The 26,370-nt window shown below is 41.2% G+C and overlaps 1 protein-coding gene across 4 annotated transcripts in view; it reads left to right on the forward strand.

Moving 5' to 3' along the window:
- The first annotated feature begins 46 nt into the window (after positions 1 to 46).
- Positions 47 to 26,370, forward strand: part of DSE (dermatan sulfate epimerase) — a 37,692-nt gene continuing 11,368 nt past the window's right edge. For 3 of the 4 annotated variants that reach the window (XM_009645217.2, XM_035900712.1, XM_035900714.1), the window contains exons 1-2: positions 47 to 126; positions 14,533 to 15,001. In XM_009645217.2, the coding sequence (XP_009643512.1) occupies positions 14,586 to 15,001 (416 nt within the window). In that variant the 5' untranslated portion in view covers positions 47 to 126; positions 14,533 to 14,585. Of the gene's footprint in view, positions 127 to 14,532; positions 15,002 to 26,370 lie in introns of those variants that run through there. The other variant, XM_035900713.1, reaches the window with a different exon arrangement.

Raw genomic sequence — 26,370 nt, forward strand, 5'->3', positions numbered from 1 at the left:
CGGTTAAAGCCGTGCCTCCGGCCCCCCCCGCCCCCGTAACAGCCTTCTGCTCTTCCCCAGCGCCGCCGGAGCCGCCGAGCCTGTAGTGCTAGCGAGTTAAGCCTGCCAAACATGCGTGCGTGAAAGGTAAGCGGCAGCATCCTTGCCTTGCACCTGGGGAAGCCGAGGGACAGGAAAAGAGCGATTTGGCCGGTGCAACTTCCTGCCACTTTTTTTTTTTTGGTTGGTTGGTTGGTTTTTGGGTTGGAGGAGTTGTAAGTGCCCTGGGACCACACTGAATAACTCGGTCTCCTCAGCCCCAGGATGTCAGGTTGCAATTCCCGTTGCAGTTCCGTACAGGCAGTGTACGGAAGCGATGCATCATCACTTCATGCCCCGCGTGCCAACCCTTGAAATTGGGTTTGGTATGAATGGAAGTGGTAGCCATTCCCTCTCCTGTTCTGTCATTCCCTCTTGAAGCGATACAAAGCTGTGACGTTTTCCTGCATTTTTGAGCTGGAGCAGCTTCATTTTTGGACATAAGCAGCAGCACTGTAAGAAATACAGTTGTGAATGAAATACAGGAAATATTGCTCAACTAGTTGGAGGGGTTTGGTCACCCTGAGAAGATCAATTTAAATAACACTAAAAAGTTTTAATACGGTCTGAAGAGAGACAAAGAAAATCTCGACTAAATATTGCCACATTATGTTTATCATGCCAGCAATTATTATAACTCAGTGCAGTATTTCAAAAAAGGAACAGTTTGGCTGAAGGGTGGCAGTGGGAATCAATAATTCAGATGCTGTTTATTACTCTGAAAGACTCTTGCTGGGTAGCCTCGGGCGAGTCACTCCACCTCTTCATGGCTCTGTTTCCTTCCTCATAAAACAGATAAATGTGCTCGCTTGTTTCATAGGGGTGTTGAGAAGTTTAATTAATGAATTTGTTTCATAACTACTTGGAGATCCTTGAGTGCATTTTTCTACAGAAGCGCTAAATATTATTTCAACTATGAGTTCTTTTACTGTGTGACATTGGTTATATGTGTTTCTTCAGTGACCTAAATTAGCTAAAATTTTAGCGGAAGTCAACAAAGTAGCAGTTCTGGACTGGGACCTTCTTGACTAATCTGTAAACTTCACGAGGATGCGAAATCAAAATATGCTAATCACAGTGTACTTTACTGGGACAGAAATATTTGTACTTTACAAAAATGTCATTTTCTTTTCTTGTTATTCAAAATATGAGCTTTTGTTGTTTTCTTTTGAAGCATTGGCATACTTTGCATAATTTTGAATTGCCACAAAAAAAACCCTGAGCGCTGTTATTTAATACAAGAGCAAGAGATGAAAATGGTTTAGAAACGTGTCTGTATCCTCTACTCTGGAGACTGACCTCAGAAGACACTTGGTGCTGGTTTTCCACTGCATATGCATATACAGTCTCTTGGCCATGGAGAATATGGGTTGCAAAGGAAGAAATACGTGAACGGAAGAAATTGATCACCTGTGGTAATAGTTGATAGATCTACATTGCCCAAGCGAGCTCAGTATTTATTACAGCGTATACTCGTAATTCTCACGAGATTCTTAGTAAATGTCTGCACCGCAATGGAGAGGAAAATGTGTTTAATTACCTGGCTGAATGTTATGATGTGATTTTCATGGGTTGCATGGGGTTCTAAGTAAAAAGGAGTAGCTGAGAGATAGTTTTAGAGTCACATCTCGGTGTTTTGGTACTTTCTAAAGGCTCGTGCCTTTAGGCACACTGCACTCAGGTCTGCGCGTACCATTTCTTTTCCTCAAGTACAATGACAGCAAGCACGTAAGCTTTTTCAAAACCGAATTCAAATAAAGCCTGGATCACTGGTGGTAGAAAGCCATTCCCATCACCAGGCAGCTGTTGGGTTGTGAACGAAGGTAGTGAGTCTGTATGCTGGTGGAGAAGTGGTCGCATCCATCAGTACTCAGCAGCCTGAGCAGTGAGAACTGGGGCTAACTGAGGCTGTAAATGAGTCTGTAAAACTGAAGTGTCCCTTCTCTCAGAAGTGATCGCCTTTAGCTAAAACTGAGTCACATTCCTAGCCTTGTGTGTGTGGAAACTTGCACATCTGGCACCCACAACATACTCTAGCAACCAGCAGAAAGAAACTTAGTTACTACTGCTATTGTTCCTGGACGTTTTGCAAGAAATAAAGCCTGTTTCCCTTGGTTTTCTTCTGAAGGAATGAAAAAAATAAAGAAAGAAACAGCTTTCCATCACCATTGTTTCCTGGTTTAGACTTGGTAATCCAAGTGTCTGGAGAGAGAGAATATGATTTTTGCTTAGCAAGTTGTATTTAATGGGCAAACATGGTATCTCTGCAGCAAGTGTGTCCTGGGTTAGGTGAAAGAGCTTGGTTACCGTAGTGTAGCCCCCTAAAGCTGTTAAACCATGGTGCCAGTTTGTGTTCAAGACGGTAGCCACGTATTTGTTATAAATAGGCTCAATATTTGGTGGAAAGCCCTTCCTTTGAGCTACTTTTCTGCTTCAGGGGGTAAGCTTTGTAGCCATGTCTGTTAGCCCAGCTAACAGTGGTTGAGGTGCGAAAGAGCCACATTAGCAAAAACCCCAAACTCTTGTGGGCCACATTTGGCCAGACTCTCTTATCTGCTTGGGATGGGAACAGAGTGGAGGAGGGAATTAAAAGCCTGCTAGGAAAAAGGAAATTTAGCTGATGTAACCTGCGACCTTTCTCATGAATGCTTTGTCAGTAGAAGTTTAGCAGAAATGTTGGTAACAGAGAGCTGACCAGAGGGGTCTGGTCATTTTGGGAATCGCCTGAAGGACAGAGTGCTGGAAATAGTTTCTCACGTAAGGTGCTGACATCACGCTTTCATCCGCTCTTGGGACGCGGTCAGGTGTTAAAGCCCAGGCACAATGCAGCCATTATGTACGTTATTACCTTTGTTTGGTCTTTCTTTCTTTTTCCCTCCTCGCTTAGACTTACGGATTAGACAGTAGGAATTGGCAATAGCATTATTTGGAGCAGGCAATGGATTGTAGGGTCCTTGGTCATGACTCCGCCAGATATTGTATTTCAGTACCAGAAAAACATACTTTTAACCTAAGAGTTCTTCCACCACAGTTGTCCTGGTATATGTTCTTGGGGGTTTTTTGGGTTTTTTTTATCAGAAGTAGTAAATATGCTGAATGTTTGATATAAACCTGGTATATCCTCTTAAGTCTTCTAGTCAAATGGCTGCCTAGAGTTGTTAAAGTATTTTCAACAGTTGTTTGAAAGCATTTCTGTGGATGTCATGACGTTTTAAAGCTTTTTAATAAGATCCTTTCAAGTAAGGTGCATCACATTTTTTTGCGAAATGATCTGTCAGGTTTCAGTTCTGCTCTTGAGAGCGGTGCCTGCACAACTCAAGGTCAGAAATGAGATTATACAATTCTAAATTTCATAATAAACCTGTAATGTAATGGCTGTGTTGATGCCTACTCACCCAAATTGGTCATGCCAATTATGAGTAGCTAAGTTTTGCAGGAATAATGTAGCCTTTTAACTCCATCTGCATTTGAGGCTTCTGTCCATGAAAATTAATTGTCACTTTTTTATCAGGGGTATGCTGGGCAGCAGTGAAGACAGTAACAACCCCAGAGGCACTACAGGACAATATATTTTATTGTTTCTCCAAGTTTGTACCTTGAAAAAAATCAGCTGCATCTGGGTACATATGTATTACATCTATGGATGGATAGATGGGTAGATAGATAGATAGATAGATAAACTATATGCTACATCTAGAGATATATAGAAAACGTAGATAATGACACATCAGATGAAAGCAGCAGAGGTAACAACAGAATTGTACCAATAATAGTGAACAGCATATTGATCTGCAGTGAGAAGTGACTGCCAGGTAGAGTGGTGCAATTTGGGTCTACAAACACAGAGGCATTTATGCTGTAGCAAATAAAAGCGTAGTTCTACGTGAATACACACTTGGGGTCTGCGTACACACATCAGAAGATCATATGTAGATAATATAGAAGCAAGTGTTGATTTAAATTGCTTAGATTTCAGTCTTTTCAGGTTCATAAATTGGCTAGCATAGGTGCCTTTGCTGGTGCTCCTACATGCTGTCACAATACTTTAAAATAAACTATATTAAAATTTTGTTTATTATTTTGTATGCAAGACTAAGTCATAAACAGGATATGGAAACACAGTTAAAATGCATTTTGATCCCATAGCAACTGAAGGATGTGACGCATTTTAGAATTCCTGTCTATTATGATGTCCTGTGGAAATGCTTTACAAATAAAAATATTTATGCGATACCTTCAGCTACTGCAGTCTGTAGATGGATATAGATACACAGTGAGTGAGAACTGGTTTTTTAAAACTCCAGCGGAAACACTTCATTTGTTTCCAATGAATTGCCAGTCATGGAGTCAACGGAGTGAAGGACAATAAAAACAATAAGCAGGAGAGATTAAAACTGTTAATTATACATAATAGAGCCAGGGGACAACAAGCCACGGGACTTAAAACATTTACAAGTACTTGGAAAAGATTAAAGGCCAAGGCTAACAAAGAAGCATTTGTTGGGAAAGAGGATAGAAATTGAAAGTCGGAAACGGATATGCGAGTCTCGGTATCAGAATTTGCTGGTGCTGTAATCGGCCTCCTAAAAAAATGAGGGAAGCTGCATGGCATGTAGCAGTCTGAGTGGGCTGGATTAGGCACAAGGACGAGTCCTGTTTTGACAGCAGTAAAACTGGCTTTCCCTTTTTGCCTGTATGATTGTTCTCTTCTGTCCTTTATTTGCACCTCCTGGGCATTGCAATCACCCTCTGAAAGTTTTCCGGCTCTTCCTGCGCACCGTGGTTGCACCACTCAGTCCACGCAGAGACCACGCTCTTGCTTACCTCAAATAATCCCTTCCGTTGGTCAATTCCTCTTCTGAGGCCCAGTTGAGCTTTTGGGCTGTAGGTTGCTGTCAGATGAAACCCTAAGCGTGATTTCTGATACCCCACACCGAAGGGTTCACACCCTTACAGACCCCCTGAATGGGGGCACTGTGGGCTGGGAAGGTGTGTTACTTCTTAGCAGCTGGCAAATTAGTACGGTGTCACCACAAAATTGTTACAGGCACTTTTTTTCTGTGTTTCTGCAACGTCTGTTACTATCGCAGCCCTAGGCCCCAAAGGTGCCCTACAAGCTGTAACAATATAATAGATGGATGAGTGGTTTGATTGACTACTGGGACATTAATCATGAAATCATTTAGGTTGGAAAAGACCTTTAAGGTCATCAAGTCCAACTGTTAACCTAACCCTGCCATCCCACCACTAAACCATGGCCCTAAGCACCTCGCCTGCCCAGCTTTTAAATACCTCCAGGGATGGGGACTTGACCACTTCCCTGGGCAGCCTGTTCCAGTGCTCGGCAGCTCTGGTGAAGAAATTTTTCCAAATATCCAATCTAAACCTCCCTTGGCGCAACTTGAGGTCATTTCCTCTCATCCTATCGCTTGTTGCTTGGGAGACCAACCCCCACCTGGCTACAGCCTCCTTTCAGAGAGTTGGAGAGGGCGATAAGGTCTCCCCTCAGCCTCCTCTTCTCCAGGCTGAACAGCCCCAGTTCCCTCAGCCGCTCCTCATCAGACGTGTGCTCCAGACCCCTCACCAGCTTCATTGCCCTTCTATGGACACGCTCCGGCACCTCAATGTCCTTCTTGTAGTGACGGGCCCGGAACCGAACCCAGTGTTGGAGGTGCGGCCTCACCAGTGCTAATTGCAGGGACACAATGGGTGGACAAATGTAATTAATACGTTCTTTTGGCCTCTATGAAAATGCTCAAACTGTCTTCCATTAGCGTTAGGGTCTGTGAAAACATTTCTGCAAAAAATAACTACACTTTCAGTTATCAAAATGGCCTTTTAAAAGTACTTCAGCTGAGGCTAAAATGCTGGTGCTCTAAAGGAAATCTTTCTGTGTTAGATTATGGTTTTATGCCTTTGATGGTAAAAGTGACTGAGCTTTCATTCACTGGATGTGGATGCCTTAACAGACATGTCTGTACTGGTTGGGAATTACTGCCTTCAGGATTCTGGATATCAAAATGACTTTCTTATTCCATGCTTCACTGTATAGAGTAAAAGATCCCAGTAAGGGTTAGGAAGGTAACATTAGTGCAACCAAAAAATCATTGAGAAAGCATGTATATGGTAGGATAAATTATAAAATAGAAGAAATTTTTGAATTCCCAGATCGTGGTTGGGGCATGCAGACAATTAAAATCTTGGTTTTGCTTGAGGCACAGGGAAGCTTATGCATTCAGTGTATGCATGTTAATTTATATATACAGTGGTAAAATAGACAAATAAGCTTTTAAATGAAAGGAATAAACAGATGAAGCTTCCATTGCAGATGCCTTACACATCCTACTGTAAATTTATAAAAAACCTTTGCAGTTTCTCTCCTATCTGTAGCATGGTGGAGGATGAATGCAACCCTCCGTCCTCCCAGAATGATGGTCTCACAGGGCTGTGTACTGCTCTAAATAGATCCATTGAATTTTCTGCATAGATCAAAGGACAGACACGAGTTTAAATCTTGACTGCTGACATGATGTCATGATAATTCCTATAGGAACTGGTTGTTTCTGGTTGCCATTATGATTTTCATAGCACAGCTGTTATTCAGACATATAAGTTGGTACAAAGCTGCTTTCATGGTGTTTCAGATCCCTTCAGAACAAGTGCAACACTAACAGCTGGGTACCTGAGCTATACTTTTAGTTATTGTAGATTTGATTCTGAATTATATTTGGGATTTCAGTATCTAAGCTTTTAAATACCTTTGACATTATATAATTGTGATGTAGCGTATTTCTCATAGTGAAAAAAACAGAGGAAGAAATGAAGTAATGTCCCCTGGTGGTTAAGGTCGTAATAGTTACTTTTCAAGTTGTAAGCAGTGACTTTTACACCTTTCCAGCATGCTTATTGGAGAGACAGGTGGTCACTGGTTTTATATCACTGACCAAAAGGCGAGTGGAGGAAGGACTCCAGATTGCTCTTCTCTTGCCACATGGGATTTTCCTGCACCGGTGCCCGGCCCCGCAGCTTTGATTGGGACGCAGCAGTACTATTGCTGATGTGGGAACTACACAGCTTGGGACTCTGGTCAGTAGAGTTACTGTGATGTTACAGTACAGGGACAAATTTATCGTTTTCCTGGTCCTACTCCATCTGCTGTATCAGATATCTTTCTGTGAGTCAGTAGGAACCAAATGCAATATATATTGGAATTGGGTTCTATTGACCTTTCAGTTCTCTGTTTTCATGGGCTTAGCCTGCATTTTTTTAGTACTTCACTGTCGTTGGACTCAGTTAGAAGAGTTCATTGCTCTCCCATTTTTAAATATGTCTGCTAAAACTGACAGTGCTGGACAAAATAGCTCTCCTGTTGATATAAACATCGTGATTTTAAAACACTACCATTTCCAACTGATTAATTCCGTTTTATAGATGCTGCTCCTCTTGTTAGCAACAAAATCAATTGTAATGTGTGTGAAAGAATTTGTTACTAATTCCAGGTATTTGGACAAAATACCAAAAAAAGAGTTCCTACAGAAATTTGCTTTTCTCCACCTAACTCACCTTTCTCTAACCTAGCACTCCTTGTGGCAAGCACTTATATTTTGGCAGCTGTCAGCAGCAGTGCAAAAAGATGCACGCCCACCTCCATGTGATGGGACAAGATACCACGTACGTCTCATTGCAACATTACCTATTAGTTTCGCGGTATTGGTATGGCTGCAGCTGTTGCTGGTGGTTGACCATCTGTTGTTAAAATATCTATTACTCTCTTACCTGCTTTAGCATTGGGTGCTAAAATTGCTTACTTTAGTTTTAGTTCTAGTACTTTTGAATGGCTCAACAAGGTGATCTTACGTAATTTAAGTTGTGACAAAAGTATAGTGATGCTGTTGTTCAACATGAAATTGAGCATTACAGTTACAAGCATTACAAAAAATTTCGTAGAAAAAGTTTGCTGTCAGTAATTTATCAAGAAGTGATGCAAAAAACTATGAAAGATAAATCCTTGCTGATTCAGAGGTCATTCTCTAAGGTAAAAGTTTGCAGGCTGAACATGAAGATTTGCTTTTTGTCAGTATGGTGGAACAGATTTTCCATTAAATATTTGAACGCAATTCTTACCCAGGCACTTGTGGCAGTAATTCAGGTAGCAATAATGAGAACTGTAGCCTTTGTGGATGTCGTGGTCTAACCCTGGCTGGCAGCTAAGCACCACGCAGCCGCTCGCTCACTCCCCCCGCAGTGGGATGGGGGAGGGAATCAGAAGAGTAAAAGTGAGAAAACTTGTGGGTTGAGATAAAGACAGGTTAATAGGGAAAGCAAAAGCCGCATGCACAAGCAAAGCAAAGCAAGGAATTTATTCACTGCTTCCCATGGGCAGGCAGGTGCTCAGCCATCCCCAGGAAAGCAGGGCTCCATCACGCCTAACGGCGACTTGGGAAGACAAATGCCATCACTCCAAATGTCCCTCCCTTCCTTCTTCTTCCCCCAGTTTATATACTGAGCAGGACGTCATATGGTCTGGAATAGCCCTTTGGCCAGTTGGGGTCAGCTGTCCTGGCCATGCCCCCTCCCAGCTTCCCATGCACCTGGCAGAGCTGAGAGCTGAGAAGTCCCTGGCCAGTCCAAGCGCTACACAGCAACAACTAAAACATCAGTGTGTTATCAACATTCTTCTAGTACTAAATCCAAAACACAGCACTATGCCAGCTACTAGGAAGAAAATTACCTCTGCCCCAGCCGAAACCAGGACAGTGGAAAGTAGGACCTGCCCAAAAGAAGGCAAAAAGTTTTAAAATCCATGGAGATAAGTATTTAAATGGTAATTTTGAGTTTTAAACTAGTTAAAATACATCTTTTTTTCTTACAGGCATAGAGGTTGATTACTCAAGCTGAGTGCCAGGGCTTCTCTTACCTTCTCTGGCACTTTGCAGGGGGGTTCAGAGGAGAGCCAGCATACCCACAGCAGAGATGCCAGGAGTTTGCCTGCAGCATCTCCTGAGCAATCTAGAAGGGGAAGACAGCATGGAAATGGGAAACCCAGCTCTCACCAAAGGTGTAACTCCATCCCCCTTCTTTTGGCTGGAGACACCTCTTCCTGTCTGAGTGTGAGCCTTCCCCATGGTACTCAATGAGGTAGAAAAAGGCCAATGACTTCAATGGGTCATGTAGTAAATTGGAGGAAGGCCTATGACCTCAATGGGTGATGCAGTGAGGTGGCTGAGGGCCCATGACCTCAGTGAGTGTAGGCAAGAGCTGTGCGCTGTGACAGTCACTCCTGGTGTGACTGAGCGGGCAGGTCCGACTTGTTCATGTCCCAGCCCTGGGCTCTGGGAAGCTTTTTCATTCAGAAACCTGAGTAATCTGTGGTGTTGTGATGCCTCCAGTTCATGGAAGTTTTAGTCACCAGAAATCCCACCTTTTCTGGCTGTAAATGTTGATGAGATGCCCATGTTGGAGGTGAGTCGTGGGCTAGTGTTGGAGATGCTAGCAGGGACACCTATGATTTCTGCTTTTTAAGAAGTGATACAAGCGTTGTCCTGGAAAAAAAAACATCAACAAACCGTAGTGGTTCATCAGAACCAGTACTGCAGAAAGCAATGATTCTTTACGTGTTTTTATCTTTGTAATGATCCACCAGCAGGTCAGATTGCTTCAAGGACAGCTGTGCCAGCTGATGGCCTTAACAGTGCTGTCCTTTCCTTACCCCCCTGTCCGCTGCCCCCTCTCCCACTCAGCTGCTGCCACAGCCTTTATGTGCACAGGTGGCAGGGCCTCTCTTCTCCTTTAGTGTATCAAACCAAGTTTATTTGGTGAACTTATTTGTATAAACCAATGTCCAGTTCAGTTACTGGCAACGGTTTTGCAATATTTTTTTTACTGCAGTTGGACATCTACTCATTGAAGCAGATGGAGAGAACTGAAATACTTAAGATTTAGTCTGTTTTTTCTAGAATAATTGATGTGCTTTACTGGTTGTTTCTGCTGGCAATGGAGCAGAAATCAAACAGTCTTTCAACCTAGGGCTAAGTGACAATCTTTTCAAAGTGCATTGCATATTAGCATTTTCTTCCATGGGCAAGCATCCTTCACTCTCCTTTTAACTTTTAATACCTTATCAGGTCATGGTTTCCAAACTGAATAAAATCCCTTCATTTTCAGAAAATGTTGAGTTGCTTAGTAAAGTTTTTCTTGGAAGATGTGGCTGGTAATGATGTAGTGTAATACGAGAATAAGAAATTCTTTTACCTTTAAAAAAATGGTATTGTGAGTGCAATTTAAGCGATCGGAAGGCCCAAGCTCCTATTCTTTCAAGCCCTGTGTATCGAACAAACTTGTGGCCGGCTCACCCACAATGGGTAAGCTGGAGTTTATGTGGCCAGTTTTCTATACATGTCTGGCTTCACCTAAGCTATGCAGATAATCAGGGTACATGTGTGTCTTTGAACAGTGCTGTTTCTTTAGTCTTCAGGATGCAAGTAAGTTAACTGAGGAAACCTCATAGTATAGAGTTCAACACAGTTGCACATGGATTCTGCTTCAGTGTTTTTGGCTTGGTGGGTTCCCCCCCACCAGGTACCTTTATACCATTGTAATGAATTCTGATTAGTCCCTAAATGTTACTGGTTTTGGTCACGTTCTTCTGCTGAAGGTGCTTTGGTTCTTTTGCAACCACCTGATAATTTTTGAAGTGGTTTTCTCTATATCTTGTCGAGCAGTGTAGTTCCTAAGCAGCTGTTGAGCTGAGGAACGGCAATCAAGCCCGTTAGCCCTGTGGAGTTACCTGGGTGAGTCAGTAAGGCAATGAAGCGTGTGACCAGGTCTGGTCCTAGTCAGTGAAGTGCTTGATGGTGTGCATGGCTGAAGGCAGTTCTGCCTTTGAAATCCCTGCGGGGGTGGTTTGTCATGGCTGTATCCAGAAGCATCCAGTTTGTATTTCGTAGAATCATAGAATCGTTTAGGTTGGAAAAGACCTTTAAGATCATCAAGTCCAACCGTTAACCTAACCCTGCCATCCCACCACTAAACCATGTCCCCAAGCACCTCATCTACCCGTCTTTTAAATACCTCCAGGGACAGGGACGCGACCACTTCCCTGGGCAGCCCATTCCAATGCTTGACAACCCCTTCAGTGAAAAAATTTTTCCTAATGTCTAACCTAAACCTGCCCTGGTGCAACTTGAGGACATTTCCCCTCGTCCTGTCACCCATTACTTGGGAGAAGAGACCAACACCCACCTCAGTACAGCCTCCTTTCAGGTAGTTGTAGAGGGTGATAAGGTCTCCCCTCAGCCTCCTCTTCTCCAGGCCAAACAATCCCAGTTCCCTCAGCCATTCCTCATCAGACTTGTGCTCCAGACCCCTCACCAGCTTTGTGGCTCTCCTCTGGACATGCTCCAGCAATGCAACATCTTTCCTGTAGTGAGGGGCCCAAACCTGAACCCAGTATGCGAAGTGTGGCCTCACCAGCACCGAGTACAGGGGCACGATCACTTCCCTACTCCTGCTGGCCACACTATTCCTGATACAGGCCAGGATGCCATTGGCCCTCTTGGCCACCTGGGCACACTGCTGGCTCATATTCAGCTGGCTGTCAACCAATACGCCCATCCAGAGATTTCCTCACTATTTGGGTGATAGATTTTATCGCAGTTCCACATATTTATTCTATTTGGAGCTTTGTGATTGTTTTCATTATTGCTTTTGCTGGTCCTGCCATCCCAGGGCCTCACATGGGCAATTCTCTCCACGTGGTTGTGGCTGGTGTCTCCACAGAGGTTTGCACGGAAGGGAAGGAGGACTCCTTTCTAAATGCATTCCCATCTACCAGTCACACGAGGTTGAGCCCTGCAAATTTATGGGACAGGGTTTGCTGGCCTTACCAAATCGTGGCTACCGTGGGTTATCGTCTTTGTATCATAGGCAGGGCATCAGCGTGATTTAACCAAGAATAAATAAGAATGACCTTGTTGTCCTGCTTTTGTCACTGCCTACTGACTTTCTTCCACATCTTGACTCAGCATATAGCAAGTTGTTAGTCTAAACAACTTGGCATGGTGGTTGCTTCTCATGTACAAGGGAAAAAAAAAGGGGGTTATCTTCTCTATTAAATGCACACATGCATGAGGGAAGAAAATTATGGGGGTTACTGAATTTTTAAAATACGGACTATGAATTTCGGACAACACTGGAGGTGCTGATGATGGCGAAATGCTGGAAATGTGTGTCCTGATTTACAAAGAAGGAGTTCTGGGAAACCTTACTGTATATTCTCTAATATCTGGTCAGAAAGACCCTGATTTAGGGAACTCTTAAAACCATCCCTAAATTTATGCATGTGCTTAAATCTCACTGATGTACAGAAGTACTTACAGGAATCAAAGCAAGGAAAAGAATGCATGAAGTCCTCACTGGGATTTTTTTCTGATTGCGTGAGCCAGGAAACTTCTTTCAGTGTATGGTAAACACAGAAAAAAGTACAGGCATTTTTTGCTTTTTTTTCAGATTTCTTTTTTAGGTTCTTTCCTCTGCCCCCAGTTCTAAAAGACCATAGAGGCTTAAAAAAAACCTATGGGGTAGGTTTTTTTAGTTATGAAAAAGAAGTTCTTTTCAACAGTTAGAAAAATGACATCGTATTTCAAACGTAATGTACTGGTTTGGCTGGTTTTTACCTCCTTCCTTTCAAAATATGCTGTCGTATGGTTTCCTTATTTATAGATGAGAATATGAGTAGACTTGAGTATGTTTGGATAAACTATGGTGCATGTTTCTTTGCATGTGCGTATGTGGTGAGAGACTGTAGATATAGTAAAAGTATCACCAAATACACCACCCTGTGATCAGTGTAATGTGTCCTGTAATGATTGGTGTACATCAAAAAAAGGGAAAAGCTTACTTGCAAAATGCATTAAAATACTATGAAAATGTCAGCTTCTGTTACACTCTGTTAAAGCAATTATGCTACACACTGTAATATATAAAGGTAGGCAGTTACAGGGTGCAATATTATTTTTACCCTAGGCGGGAATGCACAAGAAAAGATGTACTTCTTGGCCAAAGATGCTCTTGCTCCCAAATTGATTTGAGGAGCTGAACGCAAGCACCTAGAGGGTCTGTGTACCCAGTAGTCACAGAGGGACCCAGTCTATCAAGGTTGTCTCATTTTCTACATACGTATTAATGACATTGTTGAATCAGGATGTGGGTCACTAAATAAGGTTTTAGCAGCCTAAGTTTCTGTTAGAAAATTTTGGCATCTATAGGTAGGGAGCTGTGGGGAGAAATAAAAGGTTGCTTTGTGCTTCAGCTTCTTACGAGTTTTATGACTGAATCCTATGAAACAGGTTTTCCATGGAAAAAAACATTTCATATTTGTGTTTAGGTTTTCTTTCCTTCTGTCTATTTCTCCTTTTAATAATTGAAAACTACTGTTCATTATTTACATAAAACTGCCTCTCTTGGGTCTGCTTTCTGTAACCTTTCCCCTCAGAAGAATTCTAGGAATTTGCTGGCTTTCCCCAGGGGGATCCTGGCCATGTTTTATCTGAGACTTCAGGCTAGATAATTGGTAATTTTTGCAAAGTAACTTAGTATGTTTAAATACTTGCATTTAACCTCTGCATAGATTTGCCGTTTGAGCACGTTTTGAGAAGTCATGTATGTAGGAAAATATGCGCTTTAATTCAACGTTCAGCCTTCTTGGTAGCTGGCAGTAAATCTCTACATGCAAAATGGAGAACCCCTTCGAAAAATAATAATAATAATAAAGAAATAATAGTAATGCAAAAATCCTATATGTCCCGAAGGCAAGGTATTTCAGCTGTTTTTCTAAGGCTCTGCTGCTTTCTCCTTCTCTTTTTTTCTTTCTGACTTGGGTTTTTTTTGAGGTTTTTTGGTGGTTTGGTTTTGTTGGGTTTTGGTTTTTTTTGAAAAGGAGGACGTGTCAGAACCGGAGGCCTCAAGCGCGGTATAAAATGACCCCGGCGCAAGCTTCCAGCATTCCTCATCCTTCCCTCTCCAGCTGCTAACATCAGCCAAGGCAGCACGCAGGCTTGGCTGCTGCCAGCACAAGTTCTCCGGCTCTCCCCCTTCCTCCTCCCCTCCCGCCCTTCCCTGCTTGCAGTACAGTCAGCGCTGCCTCGCATTAGGCACCCTTGCAATTACTTGAAATCTCGAGTACCAGAGCGGTCAGCGTCAGCTGTTGCCTCCTATCAGCTACCAGAGGGAAAGATGTGGGAGGGAAGGGGCTTTCTTCAGAGGTTTTTCTTTAGGCTGAATTGCTCAGTAGGTGTTTTGTCTGAAGTGTTCATATAGAAGTGATTTGAAAGCCAGCTGGACAATACGTGGGGTTCTTCAAGTCTGGATGGAATCGTAATTCCTAGAGAGCATCCTGAATTATAGTCTCTGAGGGATTCATTTTCTAACTCTCTCTTTCATGTCTGTCTGCCATAGGATATTTCAAAGATGGTTTGGCTGCCATTGAGACTTGGAGATCTGATGCCACAATGAGGACTCACACACGGGGAGCCCCAAGTGTGTTTTTCATACACGCAGTTTGCTTCGCCTTTGCCTACGGCGCCAGGGAGGACCCGGACGCGATGGTTCCCTTTGTCAATGCCAACTATGACAGCTACCCCATGCTCTACTTCTCCAAAGGGGACGTAGAGGCTCTGCGTCTCCAGGCCACCACCACGCACCAGCACATTGCAGCTCGTCTGGTCGAGGCAGTGCAAACGATGCTGTCGAATCCCCTGGAGTACCTTCCTCCCTGGGACCCGAAGGAGTTCAGCGCTCGGTGGAATGAAATTTATGGCAACAACCTTGGGGCCCTGGCGATGTTCTGTGTGCTCTACCCTGAAAACATCGAGGCCATCAGCATGGCCATGGATTACATGGAGAGGATGGCGGCTCAGCCTAGTTGGTAGATTTTTGTCTTTATTTTTTTTAAGTTGTTCTTACTGTATAAACTGTTTGCAGTCAGAGGAATGAGTGGATGAGTGAATTGCTTAATTTATTTCAGTTGTTCTAACACTCAGTTTAACAGTGACTAACCTGCTGAATGCATTTACCTTCATCTGGACCAGCAGTGACACGCAGCTTTTCACCTTCACTGGACTTATCCTGTTGCAAATTAATGCTGAAAGAAGGAGCATGACCCTTTGTGTACCATCCTAATTGCTGTAAAGTTAAAAAAAAAAAAAATCCAAGACCAGTCCCAATCAGAAGGCAGGGTTTCATATCTGATTTGTGGCGAGAAGTGCTAAAGGTGTTATTTTTTAATCTCTTTTTTTCCCAGTCTCATACATATCTTTTGGGTAATTCTTCCTTGGGAAGAATTTAGGAAAGGGGGACCTATGAAAAAGGTGTAATTATGTGTAGGTAAAAATGACACTCTCAAGTTTCTGCGGTCTGCTCTAACATCTGTCTGAACTTCAGTTCAGACTTGCAGCTCTAGTTGGCTGTACGGTTCTTGGGCCTCTCCTTAAGACATGCTAGGACATGATAAAGAGAGTTGTCTGTCCGATTGCTTTACTGGAACTGCCTGAGTAACTGGCGTTTTGATGACCACCTCCTGAATTAACTTCACCTGGATATGAGTTGTCATCCACAAGTTACTCTGTCCTCACTGTGCCACACTCTTGCTATGGGCACTGAAGTTAATGTTCTCACTGTATGAGTGAGACTAGCAATTGGGACCTCAAGGTCTCTCTCCTTCTCCTCATCTTCCCTTCTCATACCCACCAGCAATTTATTTCCCCTTTTTCCTTAGGCAGATGCATTTCCCCTACCCCCCTGCAGCAGTTGCCACTCAGTGCACCTTGCAGACTGTGGCCCGGGATTGCTGCCACTGTGAGGAGGTCAGAGGATGGAAACGTGGGTTTTGCCAGGACAGGGACTTCTGCCCAGGACAGCGAGCTGGAGCTGCGACGGGGCACCGCTCCCCTCCGTTGTAGCTGCTGTCCCACAGCTCCCTGGTGGCAGCAAGCTCAGCAGAAGTCTGAGTCAGGTTTCAAGTCAGCACAGGAAGCAGCATTAGCTGTTCAAGCAGTATTCATTGCTCAAACTACTATTCTGTACCTTCTCTGAGTTAAGACCAACTAATAGTGTCCTATAAATGGCATTCATCATTGGAATTATGCTGGATTTGAGCTAGCATACCTTGGGATCCATATTCTCCTGATGGGCGTGATTTAAAAGGCAGTGTTGGGGTTCCCTTATACCAAGTATTAAAGTGGTGAATGCCAGAGAAATACGGGAACTAGAACAAAATAAGTGGTGGGAGAGAGAAGGGGGACAGTGAGCTTAAGTTGCTTGCAAGTCACAGAAGAGAGGACGCATGAGAGTTGGGAAGAAAAGTATTGGTGCGACAGGGTGGTGGTTATTTCCAAAATCTTCCACTGAAGCATAGCAGTACAAAACTTCAGTCTTTCTTGCCTCCAGAGTAATTCTGTGTTTCTTCTGGCACACTGGCAGAGGGATAGAGCTGTGCAGAGGTGAATCCAAGGACGTGTAACCATCTCCAACAGGACCTACGGGCTGCTCCAAAGTCAACATCTTCCTCCCCAGTTTCAATGTTCGCACTCTTTCTTAACTTTGAGTAGCGTAAACACATAGTTACATGGCCATCTGTTTTAATGCAGTAAGAAAGAGGAGCAAAGAATATTTTGAGTAGTGGAACTTATTTGTGTCTGTCTTCTCAGTTTCCTACATCTCACTCACTGTCTCAATAATCTCATTTTGGTTCCTTATGTCCTGTCATTCCTGCCCTGGATTAGTTGTGGTTCCTCTGTCCCTTGCCATAATGCTCTGCTTTGTCCCAGCTGAGCAGATGCAAATCAGAAAGGAGCAGATATCCTATTTCCACTTGTCTTTGGTGATATTTACCTCCCCCAAACTACTGTTTTTCTCAAGGAAGCATCTTGCATTATCTCAGTGAAAGAGAAGCTATGCTTTTCCTATCAATCCCTTCTGATGCAGATGTGTAATTTGGCAAACAGTCAAGGTTTAATCAAGATTCTCTGCTTTGCAAAAGAAGTGGGTGCAATTCTGTTTGTAGGAGCAGTACAGAAGGAGGATATCAGAAACACAGGCAACAGGGCTGGGGTAAGCTGCCCTTTGTATAATTTCCAACTGGCCAGCTTTTGAAATGCTGTGACAGAAACATGGATCTGGTTTCCATTTTTGGTTTTCCTCTGAGAACTTATGGCTGAATGCTGTCAACATGGAGTTCACACTATAGCTCCATCGGGATGGCAGGAATATAGATCCCTCTCCCTTGTCCAACAGTGGTTTTCAGGAAACTGTAGGAATATAACATCTCTGAGGCATGTACTGCTCTGTCTGGCTTTGCTCAAATAGGTCAGCAGGTTCAGAAGCTGAAGGAGTGGACAGACAGATTATGTAAATCTGGTTTTCCTAATAAACTCAATGAAAAAGTACCAGAAAACTTGTTACTATGCACATTTCTCCACTTAGGATAAGACTAGAGAACAAACGCAGCGAACAGGGGAGTTGTGGCCTGAGCGCTACTAGCAGACATTTAGATGTTGTGGCATCTAAAGTGCTGGGTAAGACTGTACATGAACCGTTCTGGCAATGTCACAGCAATGGAATTGAAAAAAAAAAACCAACAAAGTTGTCTATTTAGGCATGTTTAGTTTTCCTCGGAATTTGGGAAAAATATCATTCTGGGTCATATATTACAAATGTTACCCTCATTAAATAATTTGAGGGCATACGTGTTCTCATCGGGAGTGTGGAAATAGGGAGCGGTTTTGACATTGCCCAACTTTGGAGCCTTGAATGTTAGGAGACTCATCTGCCAAAACTCCTTACATCACCAGTAAAGAGGGCTTGTCCAGAGAGGTATCAGTAAAATGAGAAAATCAGAGGAACTTTTGTCTCCGTAGACTTCCTCTATAATGTAAGTGCCTAGACTGCCATGTAAATTGCCAAAAAAATATCTACTTATCACTGACAGATTCATCAATGTGTGTTGGAAAGTTAAATCTAGCGATCATCTAGATTCCTTGTTGGCAGCTTGATTCTTTCAACAGTATAATTTGGATTTCTTTTGACTTCTGCTGACATGGCATTGACTCTAAAATAGCTCTAGAATTTAAAAAAAAAAAAAAGAATCCAGTTAGATGGGTTTCCTTTAATTTTTGTGATGATATTAAATAAAATTTAAGCCTTACCAGAAAGCAAAAGTGTATTTTGGTAGTGTGTGCAGTAGTTGCATAAAACAAATGTAGTTTAAAATATCACCGGTTATTTGTCCCAGAATGGCAGGAGATTAAGGAGACTGAAATTTTAAATTTCATCTTTACATTAGCGAAAATCCTCAATAGTCCAAATATGCTTAAATATCTCAGGATACAACTATGAGAAAATCTCTTGGTAACTGAGACATGCATGGAAGGGGCATGTAATTAAGCACTTTTGTCTTTTCTCATCAATTATAATAGCCATTTTATATCACATAATAAAGTACATCCTTAATTGAGTTCCCATTCATGTTGGTTAGCAGAGCTTGAGCTGTTTGTCATAACAACCGATGTTGATGGGTGTGCTGCTCCTAACAGAGCATCCGTAATTGCCACATCCTGGAGTAGGTTTACATTTTTAAAATAAACAAGGGGGCAATGGCTAATAGTTAACTATAACAATCACCCAGAATAATATGGGAACGGGCAATGTTTTGGAGACTAGCAAGAGCAGGGGAATGTAGTGCGTTAATATTTCAGTAAAAGTAGCCTGACTTTAATGGTTTTGCCTGTAAAAATTAAAAGCTGGTGTTAAATAAGTCACTTGGTTTTCCTGGGATTTGATATCTAGGGGAATCTTAGGGAAAGTTTGTCCTTACATTTAAGCCTTATTATCTTCTTTTACACAGAACAGAGGATATAGATGTGTTTTCTGGCATTTTATCTCTGAGTGGCCCCTAGAGCACTCCCCACCAGCAGTGCATTTTTGGCCGAGGGGATCTGTACTCGTGATTCTTTCCATATGCCGCCTCAGCCCGTTCTGCACTGAGCGGAATGATGTAATCGGAGTCACACATTGTGCAGAAATAAGAGTCCAGTCAGATGCTGTGTTACGGACAAAGCAGTGAAAAACACTCTTCTTTACTGAGCCCACCTTATAAACAAACACCATAGAAGTTCACAAATTCTGCACCCTTCCTACAGCAGGAGAGACTGCAGTTGCCAGACATTTTGCACATAGCTGACGCTCCGTTTTTAAAGACAAGTATGTTACCAATGTGCAGTGAGGTGTGGGATTTGACAGTAAGCCTGGCTCTGTGAGTTTCATAGGGGAGATAATTGCTGTCGAGCGCATGCAAACATTCCAAGGAAATAGCAGCGAGTAAGGGGAAGGTAACAGGAGGCTTTGGCGTAACAACTCTGTGACCTTTCTGCTCTGTCCTATTAACCAGCAATCCTATAGCCTTCTGCTCTTCCCTGTTCATGAAAAGTATTGGAGCATGCTATAGGACCATTGCTGTTCGTATCCAGGTAGTGGTCAGTGTTGAACAATATGGATTGCAAAGTAAAAATACATAAATTCAAATAATTGTGTAGATAAATGTATAACTAAAATAAATTCACATGTGCTGAGTTGAAATAAAGCGAGTCTCTGTGCTGACACCACAAATTTAGAACATCTGTTTGACTCCCAATAATCAACCAGCAGTCACATTCAAAGAAAACTTAGGAGGGTTTTATAAGACTGCAGCATAGAGTTAGTGTAAAAGAAGCTTGGGGGATGCTAGGATAGTCTCCTACAGGGAGGAAGAAAAAGAAAAGGAAGGGTAGGAGGATGAATTTGGTATCTGGAATATATATTATTTTAGTAAGTGAAATATCAAACCCTCATGCTGTTTTTATCCTTTTCATATGTGGCATTTAAAAATAGAAATTGTGCATGACTGAAATCAAATGGCTAGCTGGATTTTGAAGGTTTCTTTTATACCTTCTTTTTTAATGGATAGGATCTCTAGGAGATAAATCAGCGCTGAAGTTCTGTGGTAGCTACAAGGAGCTCCCTTTGTGGCATGCCTGGTATAAAAATTTGCTACAACAAGAGCTAGAGGTAATCTGTTGAAATAACAGCATAACTAAATTTTTGTGTCTGCTTAGTATGGCACTGAGAACTACTAAAACAGACTCAGTTGTTGTTTATTAATGTGCCAACACAGAAGGATCATGATTGACACTAAGAGCAAGCCCGGCCTGAAAGAGACTCTCTTGTGATCAAAGCCAAAAATGAGAGAAGAGAATCTGAAAGAAGCTTTAGAAGCAGCAGAATGATGATTGTAGGCCTATGGGGAAACAGAGAAAAAGAGGATAGAAAGTAGATAGACATTTCCAAAGGAGTAAAGTTTTACTTGCCTCCTCAACACCTAAGCAGTGCAATCCTACTTTTACAGTAAGCTCTTAAAACTTCTCTAAAATCTCGTCTATATGTTGTCTTTGTTCCCCATATTGATGTGAATTTAACCCTTTACGTTTTGCCACTCCTTTGCCTGTTTTCCTGTGAACTGAGCTGCAATGAACAAGAGCACATCAGCGTGGCTGCTGCTGGTGAAGGGATAAGGGCGAACTTGTCATGTTTTACCATAGACACTGGAAATATAAATCATCAATTTTTCAAGGATGTTTTATATTCTTAACATTTTTGTTGTTGCAAATGACTAAGCACTTAGATTGTGCAGATGATGGGGTTTTGTTCTGGCAGCCAACCAGAAAAATGTGGAAAGGGTGAAAGCTGAGAGGTTGTTTTGGATGAAACAGATTTTTTCCAAGGATTTTTCTTTTTTATTTCCAAACAAAAATTGGAAGAGATTGTTCCATTAGTGAAGAAAATATTCAATTTGAGCACAAGAAAATATTTTGTTTTGGAGGCTTGGTAAGAAAAATACTGAAATTTGAGTCTAGTTTATAAAGTAAGTGTTGGTGATCTCATTCCCCTTGGTAGGTATAGTCCCTCTCGATCGGTATAGTCCCTCTCGATCGGTATAGTCCCTCTCGATCTGTATACTCCCTCTGGCCACGGAAGAATATTTCTCTCCTTTGCCTGAGGGGAGGTTTAAAACTATATCTCCTTCCTCCGGAAGTGGGGAAGAACAACAGCAAGGGTCTGGGGAGTGTCGGGGCATTGCTATTGGTATTGGGAAGACTGTGCAATTATGCAGTCGATTTCAGGATCAAGAGGTCAGTTGGCCCCATTACGTGCCACATTTGCATCCACACTTGACATTTAATATGCATTAAACTCAAGCATGATGTTTGCTAGCTACTGTGTCTAAGGCAGATTGCATGGAAATGCACTAGAGGACTTTCCTTGAACTGATTTTCACCTGTAAGCCTTTAGAGAAGAGCCCTGACTCCTTGCCTTTGCATCCACCACGTGAGAGTGAGAGGTTCAGTACCGAGGAGGGAGCACTGGCGTGGTTCCTTCAAGCGTTAGCTTAATCTGCCCTCAACCTCCAAGAGTTACTCCACAGTAAGTAATTTGTCATGGGAAAGTCTGGAGCATTAAACTTCAGGATGTGGATTACTTGTATAATATATGTGTCAGGATGTGCTTAATGCTTCATTTTGCATGCAGTGATGCCATATTACTTGTTGACGTAGAGGCTAGAAATCAGATCTCGCACTGCCTGGAAGGGTATTCTATTTCTCAAGTTAGAGAGTGTTATTTTCCCACTTACTTTGATTTGTTTTTAAGAACTGGATACAAAGTGAAGGAAAGGCGATTCTAAACATCCCACAGGTCGTGATCAGGGAACTCACTCAAGCAGGAGAGTTTGATTTAAATCCTGCCTTGAACTGAGCAGACAGTGGTTTTTCTCTCTTGGCTTAGATTTTGTAGAGAAATGCTAATACTTCTGGTTGCAGTAAGGAAGTAGTTATTAGTAGACAGAAATGAGAGAAAAATACAGAAAACCATTTCTACTGAGAGAAAAGACATTAGTAGCATTAGGAATGTTGTCAAGAGATGGAGAGGTTGTGGTAAATTACCACCCTTTTTCTTGGTGGTGTTGTTGTTGATATTGATTTTTACTTCCCATCCAAAATTTTATACAATTGGTATACTTATTCAGAGCACAGAATTGCGATTACTGAAGGTGGTATACACACTCTTAGCCTTGGACAACGCAGCTCATGCGTGATGGTTCTTGACATCATAAATTGATGACTGAAGAACTGGATCTTAACCCCCCCCTTCAGATTCATTGTTCATTGTAGAAAGTGGCAAATCTAAAACAGATGACCACATTGCACCATGCTAAAATTCTCAACACGTGTAGGAAAACCATACTACTTATCCATAATACCAGCCTTATCCACGATCTCTTTTATTTCTCCAGTTTCTTCACAGAGGATTTATATCAAACTCAAAATGTTTAAAAGAAGGTAACAAAAATATTTTATATGACACAGATGAAGAGAACCTAAAAGAACATCCCAGGCATGTATTTGTCCTGTGCCAGTCACGGATTTGTCCAGACAGAAGTTCTTTATGCAGAACGATGCATATGGCTTTGGATGTTTACAGAGTTTCACAGAATCATAGAATCGTTAGGTTGGGAAAGACCTTTAAGATCTTTAAGATCATCAAGTCCAACCATTAACCTAACACTGCCATCCCACCACTAAACCATACCCCTAAGCACCTCATTTACCCGTCTTTTAAATACCTCCAAGGATGGGGATTCAACCCTTTCAATTAAAAATTTTTTCCTAATGTCTAATCTAAACCTCCCCTGGCGCAACTTGAGATTTGATCATTAGGCAGCAACCCCATTCAGCCCTTTTTGCTCTTTTGTAAACCTTCTCAACTTTCCAGATAGGCACCTCTTCCAAATACAGGTATAGGTATATAAGTGTAAAAAAAAAACAAACAATTTTTTTTTTGTACTATCTGTAGGGATGCATTTATGGTTTAGCTGTTATTTTAAAATATGTTTTAGAATTTTTGGAACAGTTGCCCTTCCTAAAAGTGCTTATGTTTACAACCAAGTGGTTGCTCTATACTAAAGAATCCATTATAGATATTTGTATTTACTTTGGATTCTTTTTTTTTAATATCTGAAAACTGTAAAAGACCAAAGAGACTAATGCAGCATTGTGGTAAAGGTTACTTGCTGTCTTCAGACGCTGTTAATTGCTAAGCTGAGGTTCACAGTATCTGATGTTAAGTTTTACTCCTGGAAGGCTTAGAAAATAGCTGTTTTCCAGTGCAAAGCATTGGCATGTTTTTACCTATTTTTAGTTGTATAAATACACACAACTTTTCTTTAGTATTTCAGAGCACAGTAGTTAATAGATAGCCCTGAAAACTTTTTTCACAGAATTATGTTCAGTGCAGGCCTATGGTACCATGCTTTCCCACGGTTTATCAGCTAGGCTGTTTACCAAATGTGACATTGGAGATCCATTTGAAAAATGAGAGCATAATTTAGATACAAAAAGCATTTAATGCTTGCTACTTGACCCTTCTTCTTGTGAATCTTCTTCCACATTGTTTGGTGTTTGCTTGGTTCCACAGAAATTCAGTTAATGGAGGTGCACTGTTTTATATATAAGCTAAAGAGCTATTACTTCAAGAAAGTGTCCTTTTAAGAACAGATGTTGACTGTGGTTTTGTATGTTTAGAAATGAGGGGCTTTAAATCGTCGTCTTTAATTTTCTTTATTACTTGTGTGCCTCTCCTCAGTTAAATTCCATACAAGACTTACTATACAGAATTGCAATTTGAGGGAAGTTATGACAAAATTACTTCGTCTAACCTGAGGTGGGAACTGTGCCAGCGTGTAGGCTTAGGATGCCTAACATAAGGTTTTTTACGCTGAAGGATTGGGGAGTGTTTTTGCTGGAGAAATCAACAACCTAAATGCAGTCATAACTGATCGATTTGCACTTCCCATGTAGAAGAGTGCTTTATTTCGTCAGAAGTGGTGCCGTGGAGACTAATATACGCTCTTATACTATAGAATTTGATGCATTCAAACCCAGACATACAGTTAGCATATATCTTAACAATGGAAGTTACAATAAATCTGTTCCACTGTCAAATCCCATTTAAGATGAAGCCAGGTAAAGGCCATTAAATAGCTTAAGCACATTCTAATTAGCAATTTTTAAGTTGTTACAAGGATACTGATCTTTAAATTAAGTGTTTTAAATTAACTCAAATCCTTTCATTGTTCTTTTCTTCCCCCCTAATGTATAGCTTAAATATAGCTCAATCACTGTGTAACTGTTCCAGGCAGAGGCCTTTAAAGTGATATTTCCTGTACCCGTTTGAACTCTGATTTCTGAATATGCAAAGGTTTTTGTGAAAAGCAAAACTAAAAATACTTTGGAAATTAGGATTCATGATATAGCTGGTCAAAGGTATGTTCATGTGTGAAAGGATTTCTGACAGCAATCATGGTGCCAGGGTGTTGCATATAACTGGCGTAGAATGCAATTTTATGTATAGAACTAACAACATTTTCAGAGCTTTTTTTAGTTTTAAGAAAAGATGAAAAAGCAGAAATGGAGATGCAGAGAATTATTTAAGATTGACAAATAACCAGTTAACTTGGATTTTCAATTTTTGTGCCTCAGTGGCACAGTATAAATAAATCTGAAGAGTCAGAAGAGTTGCTTGCCCAGTTCAGCTATGTTTTCTTCCAGCTTATGTGGAAATACAGAAAGAATGAGCATCTAGGAAAAGCATGTAAATGTTCTGGCTTTCAAGTCTGTAATTTTTTGCACAACAATTAAGTGAAAACATAAGTAAGTATACCTGGCTGGAAGTCTTCACTGATAAGTTTAGAGTTTGAACCAGGAAAAAACCAAGAAATGTTCCCAACATCGACCACAGAGAACAGCATGCAGATGTGGAGAAGATAAGGAGTAAATTTCTAGAACTTTTTTTCCTGATGCTTTGACAGGTATTTGGTACCACACTTACAGCTTTCTGTCTTAACATTGTTCACAGACATTTTCTGTCAATGCCTGTCTATTAACCAAGAAACAAAACTGTGCAAACAAAATTATCTAGTCCAATAAAAACCCTGGTTCAAAAAAAAAAAAGTCAAATCCTGCTGCTCAATGCTGAATGCATTCATGTATTTAATTTAAAATCTGTGAGATAAAGATTTCATTTTAAAAAAGGAAAAATGAATGTATAACTTCACTCAGCAGAAGATGGGATTGAAGCTGAGAGAAGGTGAACACTTAAAACTGTTGGAAATTCAGCTAATCAAAAAGCCTGCAGAGGCTTTCCTTACATGCAGGCATGAATGTGCCAAGTTCATCTGAGTTCTTCCAATGATGTTAGAGATACTGAAATAAAAATTAAAGGTCATTTTTCTCACTTTTACATGTTGTGTTTACCATAGCTGCAGTGCCTTAGGCTGATGGTCATAATTTCTCCGTGGTTCATTCATGCATTTTGAATACAAATAAATGCTCCTATAGCAGAATCAGGATTTTTTAAAAATCTTGCTCTTACAGTATTTTTTCTCATCTGTTTGTTCACACTACTGCTTACGCAAATTAAGATGAAATCATATTTATAGAGTCATAGAATAGTTGAAACGAGAAGGTGCACGCCTTCAGGAGCACAACACAATTTCCACTGATTGCAGTAGGACACTCTCTCATCTCAACAATTTAAAATTCATTTCTGTAATAAAAAAGATACTGCAAAGAAAGTGAAAGAAGAGAACAACCATGAAGTCAACTTATAATTTTTTTTCACTATGTATTCCTTCACATTTCCTTTTCTATAGAACTGTGGCCTGAAAGTACTGTCAATACTGCAAAACTAAAGTCTTTGATACACAATATATGCTTGATTTAAGAGAAATATTTTTTCTACACTACCTCCACCTCCATTATGAATTTTCTTAGTACAAATTTACTACTTCGCTAAGTTCAGTGTAATCATTGTATACCAGCAGGTAGTTCCTGGAAAATAATTTGGATAGTGGCATCATTTTACTTCTATTTTATGTTAAACACTGGTTTTTGTAATGCTATTAAGTATGTTAATTTGAACTGTAGTCATGAAAGTAAATTTCATTATCTCTACTTCTATCCTTGAATGCATTTGGGAAATAAAGAAACAGCATAGTGAGTTATTTTATTATACTGACTTTAAAGACAACTTCAGTCCCATAGCTACCATTCAGGAATTTATCAACATTTGACTCCTTTGGGGAAAAAAAAAAAAAAGGTTGTTACAGATTTTTGGAGGAGTACAAACTAGGGGTTATTACTTTCTCAC

This window comes from Egretta garzetta, unplaced genomic scaffold, assembly GCF_000687185.1.
Source record: "Egretta garzetta isolate BGI_Z169 unplaced genomic scaffold, ASM68718v1 scaffold18, whole genome shotgun sequence".
NCBI lineage: Eukaryota > Metazoa > Chordata > Aves > Pelecaniformes > Ardeidae > Egretta > Egretta garzetta.